Here is a 14,239-nt window from a genome sequence, read left to right as displayed (position 1 = left end):
GAAATTTTTCTGATGTATAAAATAGAAAGGGCACTCAATGGGTCAAGTGGTAGAGCACTCGCTCTATGATGCAAGTGTCTCGGGTTCGAATCCCCTTTAGGTCACCAGGAATTTTTCTGGCATTAAATGTATTCGGATTGCATCCAGTGAGCTTCACTGCACTTGATTCCACGGGCATGGGACTGACAACCTCATCCCGTACAAGAAAAAATAATAATGCATGTCTAGAAATCCCCTTGCGGGAAGACCTTGTTCCTTAATGGAATGTTGTTCTAGCATTATTATTATTATAAAATAGAAATTTCTTACCTGAATTAGTTTATCAAATTTGAAAAATAAATTAAAACGTAAATTTGTTTCTAAACTGTGATACATATGGTAAAATTCATATTTAGGATAAGTGTGCCGAATTTCGGCATAGTTGCATGCAAGCGCCAAAATCTTAAGTTTGAAATGCAATGTTTTTAATTCAAATTGATTTTCTTTTATTACTTCTTTTTGGGAAGTGTTCCTTGGAACCTTGTAGACAGTTTATCGACTTTTTTTTCTGTAAATCATTCTTAATACACTTTAAAATAAATAAAAATATAGAAATAGATTTGGGTGGTATTTCGGACACCTTGATTCTCCTAATTCCTTGCCCTTTCGGAATACTTCCAAAGTTTTCTTCACATCATCTCGTTTGTCAAAGCAACATATTTTAACTTTTTTTTGCATTGTATAATCTCTAGAGTATGCAAAAACTAAAAATTCATGGAAATATGAGGAACAGACAAGTGTCCGAAATTGCAAGCTGGTCGAAATTTGTAACAATTCTACAGAAAAAAAATCTTTAAGTTGCAACTGTTAAATGGGAAAAAACAAGACTACAGAAATCCCTATATAAATTTATAAGAATGTAATAGATAAATTTGGATATTTTTGACTATACTGTTAGAAATGAAGTCTTTTAATTTTAATGATATTCTTGGAAGTCAACAAAATTAATGCATTCACCTATAAATATTATTTATTGCTGACGCATTAATCATAATTTTATGGTTTTTGCAAGAATGCTTGGGCTTTTAAATAAGAAAATAGCAATTTGTGACTAAAGTCCCGCTTTTCCACAATTTACATAACATTCTTCTGGTCGACAATGTCTTCTTTTCTGCCAAAACCACAGACGATGATGATGTAAAAAAAAGAAAGAAGAGACAATAATACTGAATATATTCTCGAAGAGGTGTGTTTACAAATGATCATGTTGCTTTGGAGTACATCAAATATTTCACACATTATGTGTCATCATGGCCAATCGTGGAAAAAGTAGGTTCTGACCTATTAAAGATCCCACAGATTTTTTTTTAGAAAGTCCCCATTGAGTATTCTTAAGAGGTTTTATGGTCACCTTATAAGGGGATCATTTGCCAAGAAAGAAAAAGAGAATTGTGCAAATAATTTGTTTACGGCCTCTGAATAACATCCGTTCTAATAAGTCTCGTGATCTTGTGGTTGTTTCTTTTACATGAAGCTTTGTGGTGAATCCACTAACACCGGATCAGGAGACACTGTGTCAACTGCAGAATGACTCCAATGCGCACAATCCCACCGCCATTCCCCAAAGATCATCATCCATGTATTACATGGTCAAAGTTCAACTCCGATCGGACAACATTTGCATGCGGCCCTGGGCATTTGAGAGGATCCCCAACAAGATCATCAGAGGCTTGGACAATGCCCTCATCTATACCAGCACCAAGGAAGCCTGTCTGTCAGCCTGTCTCAATGAGAAGCGCTTTGTCTGTCGATCAGCTGAATACGACTACAACAACATGAAATGTGTCCTTTCGGATTCCGATCGGAGATCAACAGGACAATTTGTCCAACTGGTAGATGCTCAAGGAACGGATTATTTTGAGAATTTGTGCCTAAAACCTGCGCAAGCTTGCAAGAATTCGAGGCTATTCCAAGTGCCTAGGATAGGGGTGTCTGACGAAAAGGTGGCTCAATACGTGGGGATCCATTACTACACAGACAAGGAGTTGCAAGTATCTTCGGAGGATGCTTGTAGGCTAGCTTGTGAAATTGAGACAGAATTCCTCTGTCGATCCTTCCTGTACCTGGGAAGGCCTCAGGGGACCACCTACAACTGTCGCCTGTACCATTTGGACCACAAAACCCTACCAGATGGACCTTCAACGTACCTAAATGGCGAAAGACCCTTGATTGACCGAGGAGAACCTACTGGACAGTACTTTGAGAATTTATGTGAAAGTAAGTACGTTTTATGATCTTACTTAAATTAGAATTGTAAGGAATTTAAACTAATCTAGGCTAAGAAAAGTTTGAGAAAATGAGGAACCTGGGGCACCTAAGAAGAACGTTAGAAGATTAAAGAATGCTGGAGAATTGTGGAGGGTTTAGGGACCAATTGGAAAATTCGGGGAACCGGAAACACTTTTAGTTTAGTTTGGAAAGAGAGAAAGACTTTGGAAAGTACTCAAAAAGAGGCTCCCAAGAAGGTCTAAAGCAGAGGCGTGCAAGAACCGTTGAAACCGAATAAACGTCAAATGAAACATGTAGGTCAGTGGTCAAAATGCTACCATGTAGAACAATGCATAACAGATTCGATGAAATTTATTAAAGTTCCCATTAGAGTAGCATAATTAATACTTGAGCCATCATCGTATCTGTGCTCGCTGGGATAGAAGCCGTCACTTAAGGTGTTGACGTCTTGAGGGGAGCTGTGCGCACGTCCTTTTCTATCAGTCAGTCTATCGTTGCCTTTTGGTGAGTGCAGTGGGTTTGCGCAGGGGTTCAACTCTCCAATGGGTAACGATAATTCTCCCGCGAGTATCGGAATTTGCGTGGTGGCTCATCGCGATTTGATCTCTTTTAATTATCCTTTCTTCATTCAGAAGTGGGATTAATTCAAAAAGACCCATAAAAGTGGGCCGCGAATTGTGAAAAAATCTTTCAGTGGTATTTCGTCATGTCTTGCATTGTGGGGATTTTCCTAAGCCGCATGTGATCGAGAGGGAGGGAAAATGAGCCACAGCGCTTCGACGTGATCGTACGCGTGTGTGTGTGTTTGGTGTGCTAGGGGTGGCGAGCAACCAGAGAGCAGCTTTCGGAGGGGAAGCAGCTGAGCGAGCGAGAGATCAACGTGAAGGAGAAAACGGTTTGTACACACACAAGCTCGTGCGCATTCCGGCCACCAAAGGCTGGGGCGTAGAGCGAAAAAGGGAAAAAAATTGGTAAGCCACGCAAACCGCCAAAAAGTGCGGGAGAAATTTGATTTATTTGAAAGAAAATTAAAGCCATCAGATTCAAACTTGATCACCTGTTCCTGTCTGATAGATGGAAAATTTCTAGGGAATAAAGACAAAGAAGGGTATCGAGAAGGGGAGTGTGAAAGAGCATAGTGTGAATGTGTTGGTGTGAAAGGGTGCACCCAAATGAATGTTGGTGTCTGTGAGGGAGAGCGGACAATTTGTGCTTAAAGGGGAAGCACTTTTGTTCTGTGTCGATCGCGTTTAATCGTGTTCGTTTTTCTTGGAAGTCATTGCGCAATATTTTCTGTGGAATTTTTCTGAAAAATTATAGAGGGTTGTTGCAATTTTATAGTGATTTTCGAGACTGTCGGTGGATAAATTCCTAAAATTAATACAGTGAGGTAAAAGAAACACTTTTCTGTTGTATTTGTTGGCAGTGATTAATTTTATTGTCCTTTTAGTGATTCTCATTTCAATCCTGTGACAACAGAGGCTATCGCAATGCCCAGATTGACTCGTTCTGGAGTGTTGGATGAAACCCTGGGAAGGCGTACCTCGCCTGACACTGTTATCTCAGCTCAAGCACCGAATGTTGGGGTAAAGGAGATCGAGCTCATGATTCCAGAATTCCATGGCATTGAATACGATGGAAAATTCCTGTTTGCTCGTGAATGGATCAACAAAATCGAAACTCTGGGTCAAGTTTACAAGTGGACATCCTCGCAAATGCTCTTGTATGCCTCTTTGAGAGTGAAAGGACCAGCGCAGAATTGGTTGGAAGCTGCAGAAGGCACCGTTGATTCTTGGGAAGTATTCAAGAGAGATTTGGAAGCTAACTTTCCGAAACACCTACGTGAATCGGAAGTTCATGAGAAGTTGAACGCCCGGAAGCGTCGCCCTAGCGAGACACTGGAGGAATACTACCATGAGAAAGTGAAGATGGCTAGAAGAATTCACCTGGGGGACGAGACCATCAAGGAGTACCTTATCAAGGGACTTCCTAGTGCTGCGGATCGCAAGGTTCTGTGGACTTTGCCATCATGCAGCCTTCCACAATTTTTGCAACACATGTTGAAGGTTGAGGAAGATGGAGATTGCTCTGGTGAATCCAAGGTGTCTAGACGTTTTGCCGATAGGAACAGATCTAGCATCAGTTCGGGAAACCCTTCAACTTCTCAAGGCAAACAAACAGCGGAGTCGAATCCAAAGACGTCTAAAGATGGAAAACAAAATGAAGTCAGGGGTTCAGAGAATCGTCGCTGTTACCGTTGTAATGCGGTAGGTCACTTGAGGAGGAATTGCCAGAAATAAAACTTCATGAAGATTGGATTCACGGCGGAGTTCCATGAGGAAATTATTTCCTGGAGTTGTAACTTTATCATTGTCTTTAATGCCACTTAAATATTCGAATTTGAATTATTGAGGATGTTAGGGTGACATTGATGGAAATAAAGAGTTGATTCAGAGTCAAAATATGTCCTATTTTGGGACTCTGGCAGATCGAATTTGATCTGGTCAGCCTGGCAACACACGGGCTGGTCAAAGAAGATATCTAACCCATGCAACAATTTGAGGTTATATCTTTTCAGAATTTGGCGCCGGACAACACAAGGGAAAGAGCTCCAACAGGCCTGGACAGTACACGGATTTTGTGTGCTGGACAAGTGATGCGGAAAATCGGTTGCAATAACCGGCATCACTGGTAAAGCTGGAAAATGATGCGGAAAATCAGTTTTGCTGGATACAGAGGCAATAACTGGCATCATTGTTCACTTCAGTCGTGAGTTTTGCGACTGGTCTGCATTGTTCTTTGCTTGAATTGTGAGTTTTTCGACTGTTAATTTTGTTGCACTCAAAGTCGAATAACCTAAATTTAATTTAACGTAATGTGCCAATACCGTTGCCAGGGGACGGCAACACGTCAGGAATGGCCGAATGTAGAACAATGCATAACAGATTCGATGAAATTTATTAAAGTTCCCATTAGAGTAGCATAATTAATACTTGAGCCATCATCGTATCTGTGCTCGCTGGGATAGAAGCCGTCACTTAAGGTGTTGACGTCTTGAGGGGAGCTGTGCGCACGTCCTTTTCTATCAGTCAGTCTATCGTTGCCTTTTGGTGAGTGCAGTGGGTTTGCGCAGGGGTTCAACTCTCCAATGGGTAACGATAATTCTCCCGCGAGTATCGGAATTTGCGTGGTGGCTCATCGCGATTTGATCTCTTTTAATTATCCTTTCTTCAACCAGAACAAACTTATTTTGACGTTTATTCGGTTTCAACGGTTCTTGCACACCTCTGGTCTAAAGGAATCTACGGGAAACATTGGAAAACCGGAGATCACTAAGAAACAAGTAGAGAACTCACGGCGAATGTTAAGGACTCGGGATACTAAGAGAGAACCCCTTTACTTTTAGAGAAAATTGGGAATACGTGATGAATCCGAGAACCGATGGGTAGTACTAAGAAAACGGGAAACCGTAGGATCCAACAAAAGACCGAAGGAACCCAGGGGAAAGATAGGGTCCTGTCAAAACTAAAAACCAACACCTTTGATTTTAGAGAAATTTCGGTAATACACTATACCCGGGAACCCATGGAAAGCACTAAAAAAAAACCGAGAACCCTAGGATCTCAAGATCCCAGGAGCTCCACGAGAAACATTAGAAAACAATCTGGAAATATTGAGAAATAAGTAGAGAATCCAGGGGAATACTAAGGAGTTGGAAACTACTTTTTTTTTTTGAAAAAAAGAGAAAAAAGCGGGTACGCCTAGGATCACATGAAGAAGCCGGGGAACCCACGGGAAACATTACAAAACCGATAAATACGAAGAAACAAACGGAGAGTCCGCGGGGATTGTTAAGGACTCGGGAAACTAAGAGAGAACCACTTTACTTTTACAGAAAGTTGGAAATAAACGATGACTCCGAGATCCGATGGGTAGTACTAAGAAAGCGGGAAACCCTAGAATCCCATAAAGATCCCAGGAAAGACACGGGAAACATTAGAAAACCGGGAAACATTAAAAAACGAGTAGAGAATCTAGAGGAATACTAAGGAGTCGCAAACTATTTCTTTTTTTTTTTTTTGAAGAGAAGAGAAAAAAGCGGGGACCCCTAGGATCCTAGGAAGAACCCAGGGGACTCACGAGAAACATTACAAAACCGAGAAATACTAAGGAACGAACCGAGAGTCCACGGGGAATGTTAAGAAGTCGGGAAACTAAGAGAGAACCCCTTTACTTTTACAGAACCTAGGGGAACCTAGGGGAAGGTTTATAGAACTGGGGAACACTAAGATTTAGGAAATGCTCTAAAAAGAGAGCACTAGAAAATTGGGGAATACGTGATGAATCCCTAAATCCGGGGGACTACAAAAGGAATCCAGGGACCAACGGGAACCGTTTGAGAAGCAGAGAACCTAAGGAATCTCCAAGAAACACTTCTTTTTGCTATGTTGTAAAACGAGAGGTTAGGATGAGCCTAAGGACTTTGAATTCCATTCAGGAAATCATCTCAAAATAAGGAGGAAGTCTTTTGAAATAGGAGCAGACTTGGTGATCAATGTTGATAAAATAGCAGAAGCTTGTGGTCCTGTAGCCTTAGGTAACGCTAGGGAACCGAGAAATCCAAGGAAAAAAGGAAAGTGGATGGTTAAAAAAAGGAAATTCACAATCCGTTTTGTCATTTAGCACCTACCAGAGTTATTAGAGCCCAAACTACCCAAACAATTGGAGAAAGCGATTTGGGACCTTAGAGGTTTCTCTTCTCCTATAAATCGATCTTCCCATTATATTCAAGAATTCCACGATTAATTAATTTCTTCAATTTCAATCGGAGAGATTTCACTTGCAATCGCAGACTTAACAAATGCGAGAGAACCTCTGCACCAACCCCTATTAGAGGCGTTTCTCTAACCTCTTGACCTTTTTTGCAGAATCAAGCATATCATCACCGACCGGTCAACCGGATTCAACACTTCCAGTTGTCTTTGACACGGTTGAAGATTCATCCATCAACAACTTCACAAGAACTGACGCCAATTGTGACAAGACAGGCACATGCTACGATGGTAATTATTGAATTAAAAATTCAATTAAATGACTTCCAACTGATTAAATACCTTCCCACCCGAAACAGTTGAGGTCCATTGCAAAGACACCCGGATAGCTGTACAAGTAAGAACCAGCAAGCCATTTAACGGGCGCATTTATGCATTGGGACGTTCTGAGACATGCAACATCGATGTGATCAATTCGGATGCCTTCAGACTGGATCTCACGATGGCCGGCCAAGATTGCAACACCCAGAGCGTAACGGGTGTGTACACCAACACAATTGTCCTCCAGCACCATTCGATCGTGATGACGAAAGCAGACAAGATTTACAAAGTCAAATGCACCTACGATATGAGTTCCAAGAACATCACTTTCGGCATGATGCCCATTCGTGATCCTGAAATGATCCACATCAATTCATCACCCGAAGCACCGCCACCGCGTATCCGGATTCTCGATGCGCGAAATCGTGAAGTTGAGACTGTTCGAATTGGCGATCGACTCACGTTCAGAATTGAAATTCCAGAAGACAGTAAGCTCATTAAAATTATGCCAATTTGGGACTTTTTTTCTAAAATGAACCTATTTTTCTTTCAATGCTATTTTAGCACCCTACGGAATTTATGCAAGATCTTGTGTTGCCATGGCAAAGGATTCCAAGAGCACTTTCCAAATCATCGACGATGAGGGTTGTCCTGTCGATCCTACAATTTTCCCTGGCTTCACACCAGACGGACACGCCCTGCAATCTATCTACGAGGCCTTCCGATTTACGGAAAGCTATGGAGTGATCTTCCAGTGCAATGTCAAATACTGCTTAGGACCATGTGAACCTGTAAGTTCCTAGCTCTATCCTTTCCAAATTAACATAAATATAGCGCCTTGGATATTAAAAACGGCTCCATTAAAAATTGGTTTTGAATCAATCTATAAAACATATCCGAAAATCACTAAAATTGCTTGGGCCAATTTTGAGAAAACTTAGAACAACATCATTTTTGACGTATTTTAGGAAGATAGAAAACGAATAAAGTGGGAAGGGAAGAAAAGAAAGAGATTAATTTCGTGATAATATCGTTTTAGGAAGATTGTCCAAAACCGTAAGTCGATATCTCTTGCCGTTTGAATTTTAGGTGGGTCAGAAGAATCAAAAAACGCGACGGATAGTGTTTATAAAAGAGAAAAAGTAAATGAGCAGGAAAGAATTAAAAGTGGTCAGCAAAAAATTAAATTTTATCAGCAAATAATTCCTAATGATCAGTAAAAATATTCAATTGTCAGTAAAAAGTAAAATTTTGTCTGCAAAAATTTAATTTGGTCAGTAAAATTTAAAGGACAATGGGCAGAAATGTATGGGAGCTGGTGCAATCCTTCGCCAGAGATGGAACTAGGCTCATTTTATAGGTGTTGGTGTATGACTTAAAATTTACCGAGACCAAAGTCAAAAAGGACTGTCAGTCCTTGGGAAATTAACGATGTCCTTCGGAAAATTCATAACTTTAACAATTTTTTTACTCGAAAACGGCTTAACCGATCTTAATGCAATTCGGGACAAAGTCGATGTATGACTTACTGTGTTATCACACTTGCACATTAAAATTTTAATATGATTCACATTAATTGTCGCTGGTGAGAGTCCAAATGTGTAATTTGTGTGTTTCAATCATTGTATATTCGAAATTTGATCTATTTGATTGATCTAATTGATTTATAGCATTAATGCGAAAAATTAATGCGAATTTCTCATTAATTTTTTAATGTGAAAAATATTTATGCTTTGGGTAAATTTAAACTTATTTTTGCAGGTCAAGTCCACTTCTTTATCAATAAATAGAAAAACCCCAAATATTAAGTGACTCAAAGACACAAATAACATATTTAAACGCTCACAAGCGAGAATTAATGTGAATCACATTAAAATTTTAATGTGCAAGTGTGATAACGCCGTTAAGCTTTAAATAAATATTTTTAGATTTTCCCTATGACTGCTCCATCTGGCAGCTCCTATACAAATTAGCCATGTTCTAAAGCCATCGCACATTACAGGGCAACAAAACGAAAACGTTTTTCGTTTAATGGCAAATAACAGGTATTTTCGGAGTCCTTGGTGTACCTTGAACACATGACCCGAAGAAACTTATGGTCCATCACGTCAACTTTTTCAGATATCTTAAAGTAAGGGTTCTTAAGAAATTGGTAGAACTATATTTTTATGAAACTAGCTTTTTTTTTAATATGTGTTCTTAAAGAAAACTGAACTCAAGGAACATTTTCCCAAAAGAAACCGTATTCCTATCTCTCTTGTATCCGGATTTTCCTCAAATATCCTCGAATATTCTTTAATTCCGTTAAACGTATTTCCTCGATTGCATCCTTTTGCCGTCTTTAGAGAAATATTCTCCTTAAAAAAGGAGCTAGGATTGCTGAAGTTCATAAGGTCGTAAGGGTACCGTTACTAAAGAATTTTAACAAAAGCTTCTCAGTATAATTAATTAAAACATTTTTTCTCTGAATTTATTACTCAAAGTATTTAAATAACGGTATCATTTGGGACCCTGCGATCTTTAGAGGTTTTAATTATTTTTTCAAGAAGAATATTACTGCATAAGAGACATTTTTTATGAGTTTGAAGGATTGTAAAAGATTTATAACTTGATTTATAAGGAAGATCTGGAAAATTGCAGGGAAAATGAAGAGATAAAGATATGATTTGTTCCACAAAAAATTTTCTTTGAGTTCTTCTTTACAAATTATTCTTTTAGAAACGACCAATATTGTATAAAAGTTATTGTATAAAAGGAGTTTTGCAAAAAAAAAACATTACAATTCTTATGCATATGTTTTGTGCTCTAGAGCTTTTCCTACATATTTTTGGGGTTGGTCCCGGAACAAAAATTATTACCTTTGCCAATACCTATTCCATGGTGGCGAAAAGTTAGACAGTTTTGCCCAATGTCCTTTGGTCAGTAAAATTTCGAATCAATCAGTAGAAATATTCGAGTTGATCAGCAAAAAATTAAAAATGAGCAGTAAAAAATTAAAAATTAGCAGCAAAAAATTAAAAATTAGTAGTAAAAAATAAAAAGTGGTCAGTAAAAAATTAAAACTGATCACTAGAAATATTCGAATTGGCCAGTGAAAAATTAAAAAGTGATCAGCAAAAAGTTAAAAATGAGCAGAAGAAACATTTGAATAGATCAGCAAAAACTTAAAAATGAGCAATAAAAATAAAAAGTGGTCAGAAAAAAATTAAAAATAAGCAGTAAATAATACTGCTACTACTACACTGCTACGGTCTACTGAACCAGGGTTTCTACCGTTTACCTGGGGAGACCGGCATTGGTAAGTCGGCGGCAGACGCAACATAGGCACATTTTTGGGAAAATAAATAAATAAATAATAAGAAATTGGCAATATATTTTGCATATTTAACGGCGTTTTTGTAACTTATTCGAAAGAAATCTCCTGAGGATATGCAAATTTTCCGTATGCGTATAGCCATTTCGTGCGATTTTTTTTCAGTCCCGAAAATATGCATAATTCCGGGACCCACTGTAGATTCTCAACGTTATGAACTCAATTTCCCTTCTTTGTTTAGAAAAGGAGAAAGTGTCTTGGATAAAGAAAACATGGTTTGTTGTACGAGATAATTTGTACACTGAGAGAAATCCGAAAAAGTTAAAATAACATTCCGGAAATGTTAATTTTACCCTGAAGTACTGATCCATAATCGGTGTAAATATTACCCTTTTTAGGTGTATTGGGGGTTAAAGTTAACCTTTTTCATGCTAATTTTACCCTTAAAAAGGTGTAAAATTAACATGTAAAAATGTTGATATATTTTTACACCTAAAGTGCTAAAGTTATGAGGAAAAAAAGTTAATCGCACCTTCTTTTTTCTCAGTGTAGTGTCCGTGATGGTCTGGCTACATTCAAAAATTTAACACAAATTTTCATTTTAAAGAAGATACGATCAAACAACTAAGCACAATTTATTCCTTGTTTTCAGGCTGTCTGCGAATGGGGACGAGATTCAATTGAATCCTGGGGCCGAAAGAGACGTTCAATTGCCTCAAATGACACCGCAGTGGACGAGACAGACGAAGAGGATATGAACATCTCACAAGAAATTCTTGTATTGGACTTTGGTGATGAGAAAAACAGCGACTACATGAAGAGCGAGGCTAGTGCGGACTTTGGCGATAAAACGGTGACAATAATTGAACCTTGCCCAACAAAGACCTCCGTGATGGCCCTCACAATAACCTGCATCCTCATGGTGTTGATTTACCTTTTGGCCTTCTTCCACTTCTACGTAAAGAAGTGGCTGCAACCTCAAAAAACCGTCATCTAATTCATCATCACGCAAACCTCCGCGCTGGAGGAATTTCATGAGCACGAGACGAAGAAATTGGGATGATAAAAAAAAAACACAAGACACACAACACTCACCTAGTTGGTACGTAAAAGAATAAGGGTTAAAAAAAAAGACAAATGAGAAAAAAAATCAAGGAGAACGAGAAAGAGGTGAAGATGTTTAAGAACAAATGCTAGTTATTTTATAGGAATTTTCCTCCTATTCTCTCTTCACAAAGGCTACAAAAAAAAACATGGATTTTTTTTTTAATTTATAGCGAAAAATCACAAAAAAAATCATTCGCATCATCACCTTTTTTATATTATAATTTTTTTTTTAATTTGTAGTAATGTTTTAGCAGGTAGAATTTAATTATTTACGATTTCCTTCATTTACTTCTTTCTTTTTTTTTTGTAATAATCAAACTGGGGGTTTGAGCATTTTCTATAGAGTTTGTTCGACGGTGTTTCTCTTTGGTGGATACGATGCCCTTTTCTTGCGTGGAGATCATGTCCACAGAAGACCCGTATCTATTAATGTGATATTTAAGAAATTCCTTCAAAAATAAACACCGACACCAACAAACTCTCATAGAGACTGCGGGCTTTTTTTTTCTAATTAAACAAAAAAATTAAATCAATAAAAGAAAAACTAAAAATCATTTTTATACATCTAAAAGTGACCTTTCATGAATTTATCGTGAGTGAAAAACAAAAACAATTTTAAAAATTATAATATAAATATTTAGCTAACACATTTTCTTAGAGTTCCCAATGAAAGAATTTTATAGAAAAACAAAACGACAAATAAGAATAAAAATTCTAGATATGAAAAACAAAAAACAATAATTGTAAGTTTAGAAGACAAATAATACATTTAAAAAAAAAATGAAATCTTTGTATTTTTTCCCTTTTCGAACTTACCTTTGAGGCTTCAGTCGGAATTTATTGGCGAGGACAGCTTCATCCTGTATCGACATTCGGGCATGCTGCAGAAACAGTTAAAGTATCGCTGCTTAACTTTCCAGAAATTTTTCCCATAGTCAAATCTGCAAAGATAACCCCTCAAAAAATTAATATCAAATTGGTATTTCTCAAGGTTCTTCCTTATCTTACGTTAATTCCTCTTTTGGAGCAATATTCCTCGTGGAGAAGAAGGCAATTTTCGGGAATCTCAAATCGTGATGGTCAAAATAAACACGAATTGGAATCATGTTGGGATTGCAGGAGTGATTGAAGAATCTGCTAACATTCCCATAGAAATTCGCATCGATGCAGTACTAGAAATTATATTTTTAATATAGATTTACGTTAGATTCAGGAAGTTCAGCTTAGTAAAATTTAAATGTATCTCTCCTTTTCTTAACCGCGTACAACAGATTTACAACGGATAAGTTCTAGGCTTCTTAGATGGCTAGGGATCCTTAGGGATAGTGAAATATTAACGACAGATTCCCGCCTGTTGGCGCCACAGCCTTTTGCTTGAATGCAGCGACACCAACGGGAATTTTCGACTTTTCGAAAATCGTTCGACAGAACGCACCATATCTGAGTTCATCTTGTAAATATATTGTTAATGAGTGAAATGTGAAATATAGAAAGGAGAAAAGCATAAAAAATTGTTCTTTTTCGCCGCATCTATAACTCAGTATATATTTCACGGTAGTATACTTTCATTCTTTCGATAATAGGTAAATCATAGGAATCATCTTCCACAAGAACAGTCAGATTGGAGCTCATGCTTTTATTGCTCACTTTCTCATATAAACCCTAACACCGCCCATAAGTCCATAAGGCACTCTTGGTTCTCTTATAACCCCAGCCACACGTTTTGAAGAGAAAATTGCACTATAATAGATAAATGTCATTTTTACACTTGAGCCCTATAATTCGGGAGGACAATGCATATGCGTTTGAATGACTATGGAGTCAATAGTTATGGAAGAGCTTAAAAATCAACCCACGCCGGTAGATCCTCCGCCACTTCAGGGAGATGTTTACGTTCGATCCCAAGGCATACCAGATCCTCAATTTGATTGAGCTAACTTGTCCTAGGGCTGCCCCGAGTTCCTTCTTCATTCATACGTTCAACATGACCATACCATCAAAGTTGTGACTTCTCAACCCGAAGAAGCATCTCCTCGAGTCTTAGTTCCTCACGAACTGCTACATTCCTCACTCAATCTCGACGAGTGATTTCCTTAACCGCCCGAAGGTACCTCATTTCGGCAGTTTGTACTCGCGATCTTATACTTTCGGTCATTACCCAAATCTCATGACTATAGGAGAGAATAGGAATGAACACAGCTTTGAAAACCGATAATTTAACCGAACAACTAAGCTCGGCCTTACTCAGAACGCTTCTGCTGAGCTACCTCATTGCTGCAGCAGAATGGAGAAGCTCCTACACTGAGAGAAATTCGAAAAAGTTAAAATAACATTCCGGAAATGTTTATTTTACCCTGCATTATTGATCCGAAATCGATGTAAATATTACGCTTTTAGGTGTATTAGGGGTTAAAGTTACCCTTTTCCATGTTAATTTTACCCTTAAAAAGATGTAAAA

At 38.2% G+C, this 14,239-nt stretch overlaps 3 protein-coding genes across 4 annotated transcripts in view; 2 read left to right on the top strand and 1 right to left on the bottom strand.

Annotated features, from left to right (window-relative positions):
• The window catches only part of LOC129803665 (uncharacterized), a 43,401-nt gene extending 30,885 nt beyond the window's left edge, over positions 1-12,516 (top strand). The window contains exons 3-7 of the mRNA XM_055850386.1: positions 1,514-2,256; positions 7,197-7,331; positions 7,400-7,849; positions 7,926-8,152; positions 11,327-12,516. Of these exons, the coding sequence (XP_055706361.1) occupies positions 1,514-2,256; positions 7,197-7,331; positions 7,400-7,849; positions 7,926-8,152; positions 11,327-11,671 (1,900 nt within the window). The 3' untranslated portion in view covers positions 11,672-12,516. The remainder of the gene's footprint in view (positions 1-1,513; positions 2,257-7,196; positions 7,332-7,399; positions 7,850-7,925; positions 8,153-11,326) is intronic.
• The window catches only part of LOC129803662 (histone-lysine N-methyltransferase EHMT2), a 50,581-nt gene that overhangs the window by 19,147 nt on the left and 17,195 nt on the right, over positions 1-14,239 (bottom strand). For both annotated transcript variants that reach the window (XM_055850381.1, XM_055850382.1), the window contains 2 exons: positions 12,790-12,953; positions 12,598-12,722 (listed from right to left, as the gene is read on the bottom strand). In XM_055850381.1, coding sequence (XP_055706356.1) covers positions 12,608-12,722; positions 12,790-12,953 — 279 coding nt within the window. In that variant the 3' untranslated portion in view covers positions 12,598-12,607. The remainder of the gene's footprint in view (positions 1-12,597; positions 12,723-12,789; positions 12,954-14,239) is intronic.
• On the top strand, positions 3,270-5,080 carry LOC129803669 (uncharacterized). The gene has a single exon (XM_055850391.1). The coding sequence runs from the start codon at positions 3,759-3,761 to the stop codon at positions 4,566-4,568; it is 810 nt and encodes a 269-aa protein (XP_055706366.1). The 5' UTR covers positions 3,270-3,758; the 3' UTR covers positions 4,569-5,080.

This window comes from Phlebotomus papatasi, chromosome 2 (assembly GCF_024763615.1).
Source record: "Phlebotomus papatasi isolate M1 chromosome 2, Ppap_2.1, whole genome shotgun sequence".
Classification (NCBI taxonomy): Eukaryota; Metazoa; Arthropoda; class Insecta; order Diptera; family Psychodidae; genus Phlebotomus; species Phlebotomus papatasi.
This window is presented reverse-complemented; position numbering and strand designations above follow the sequence as displayed.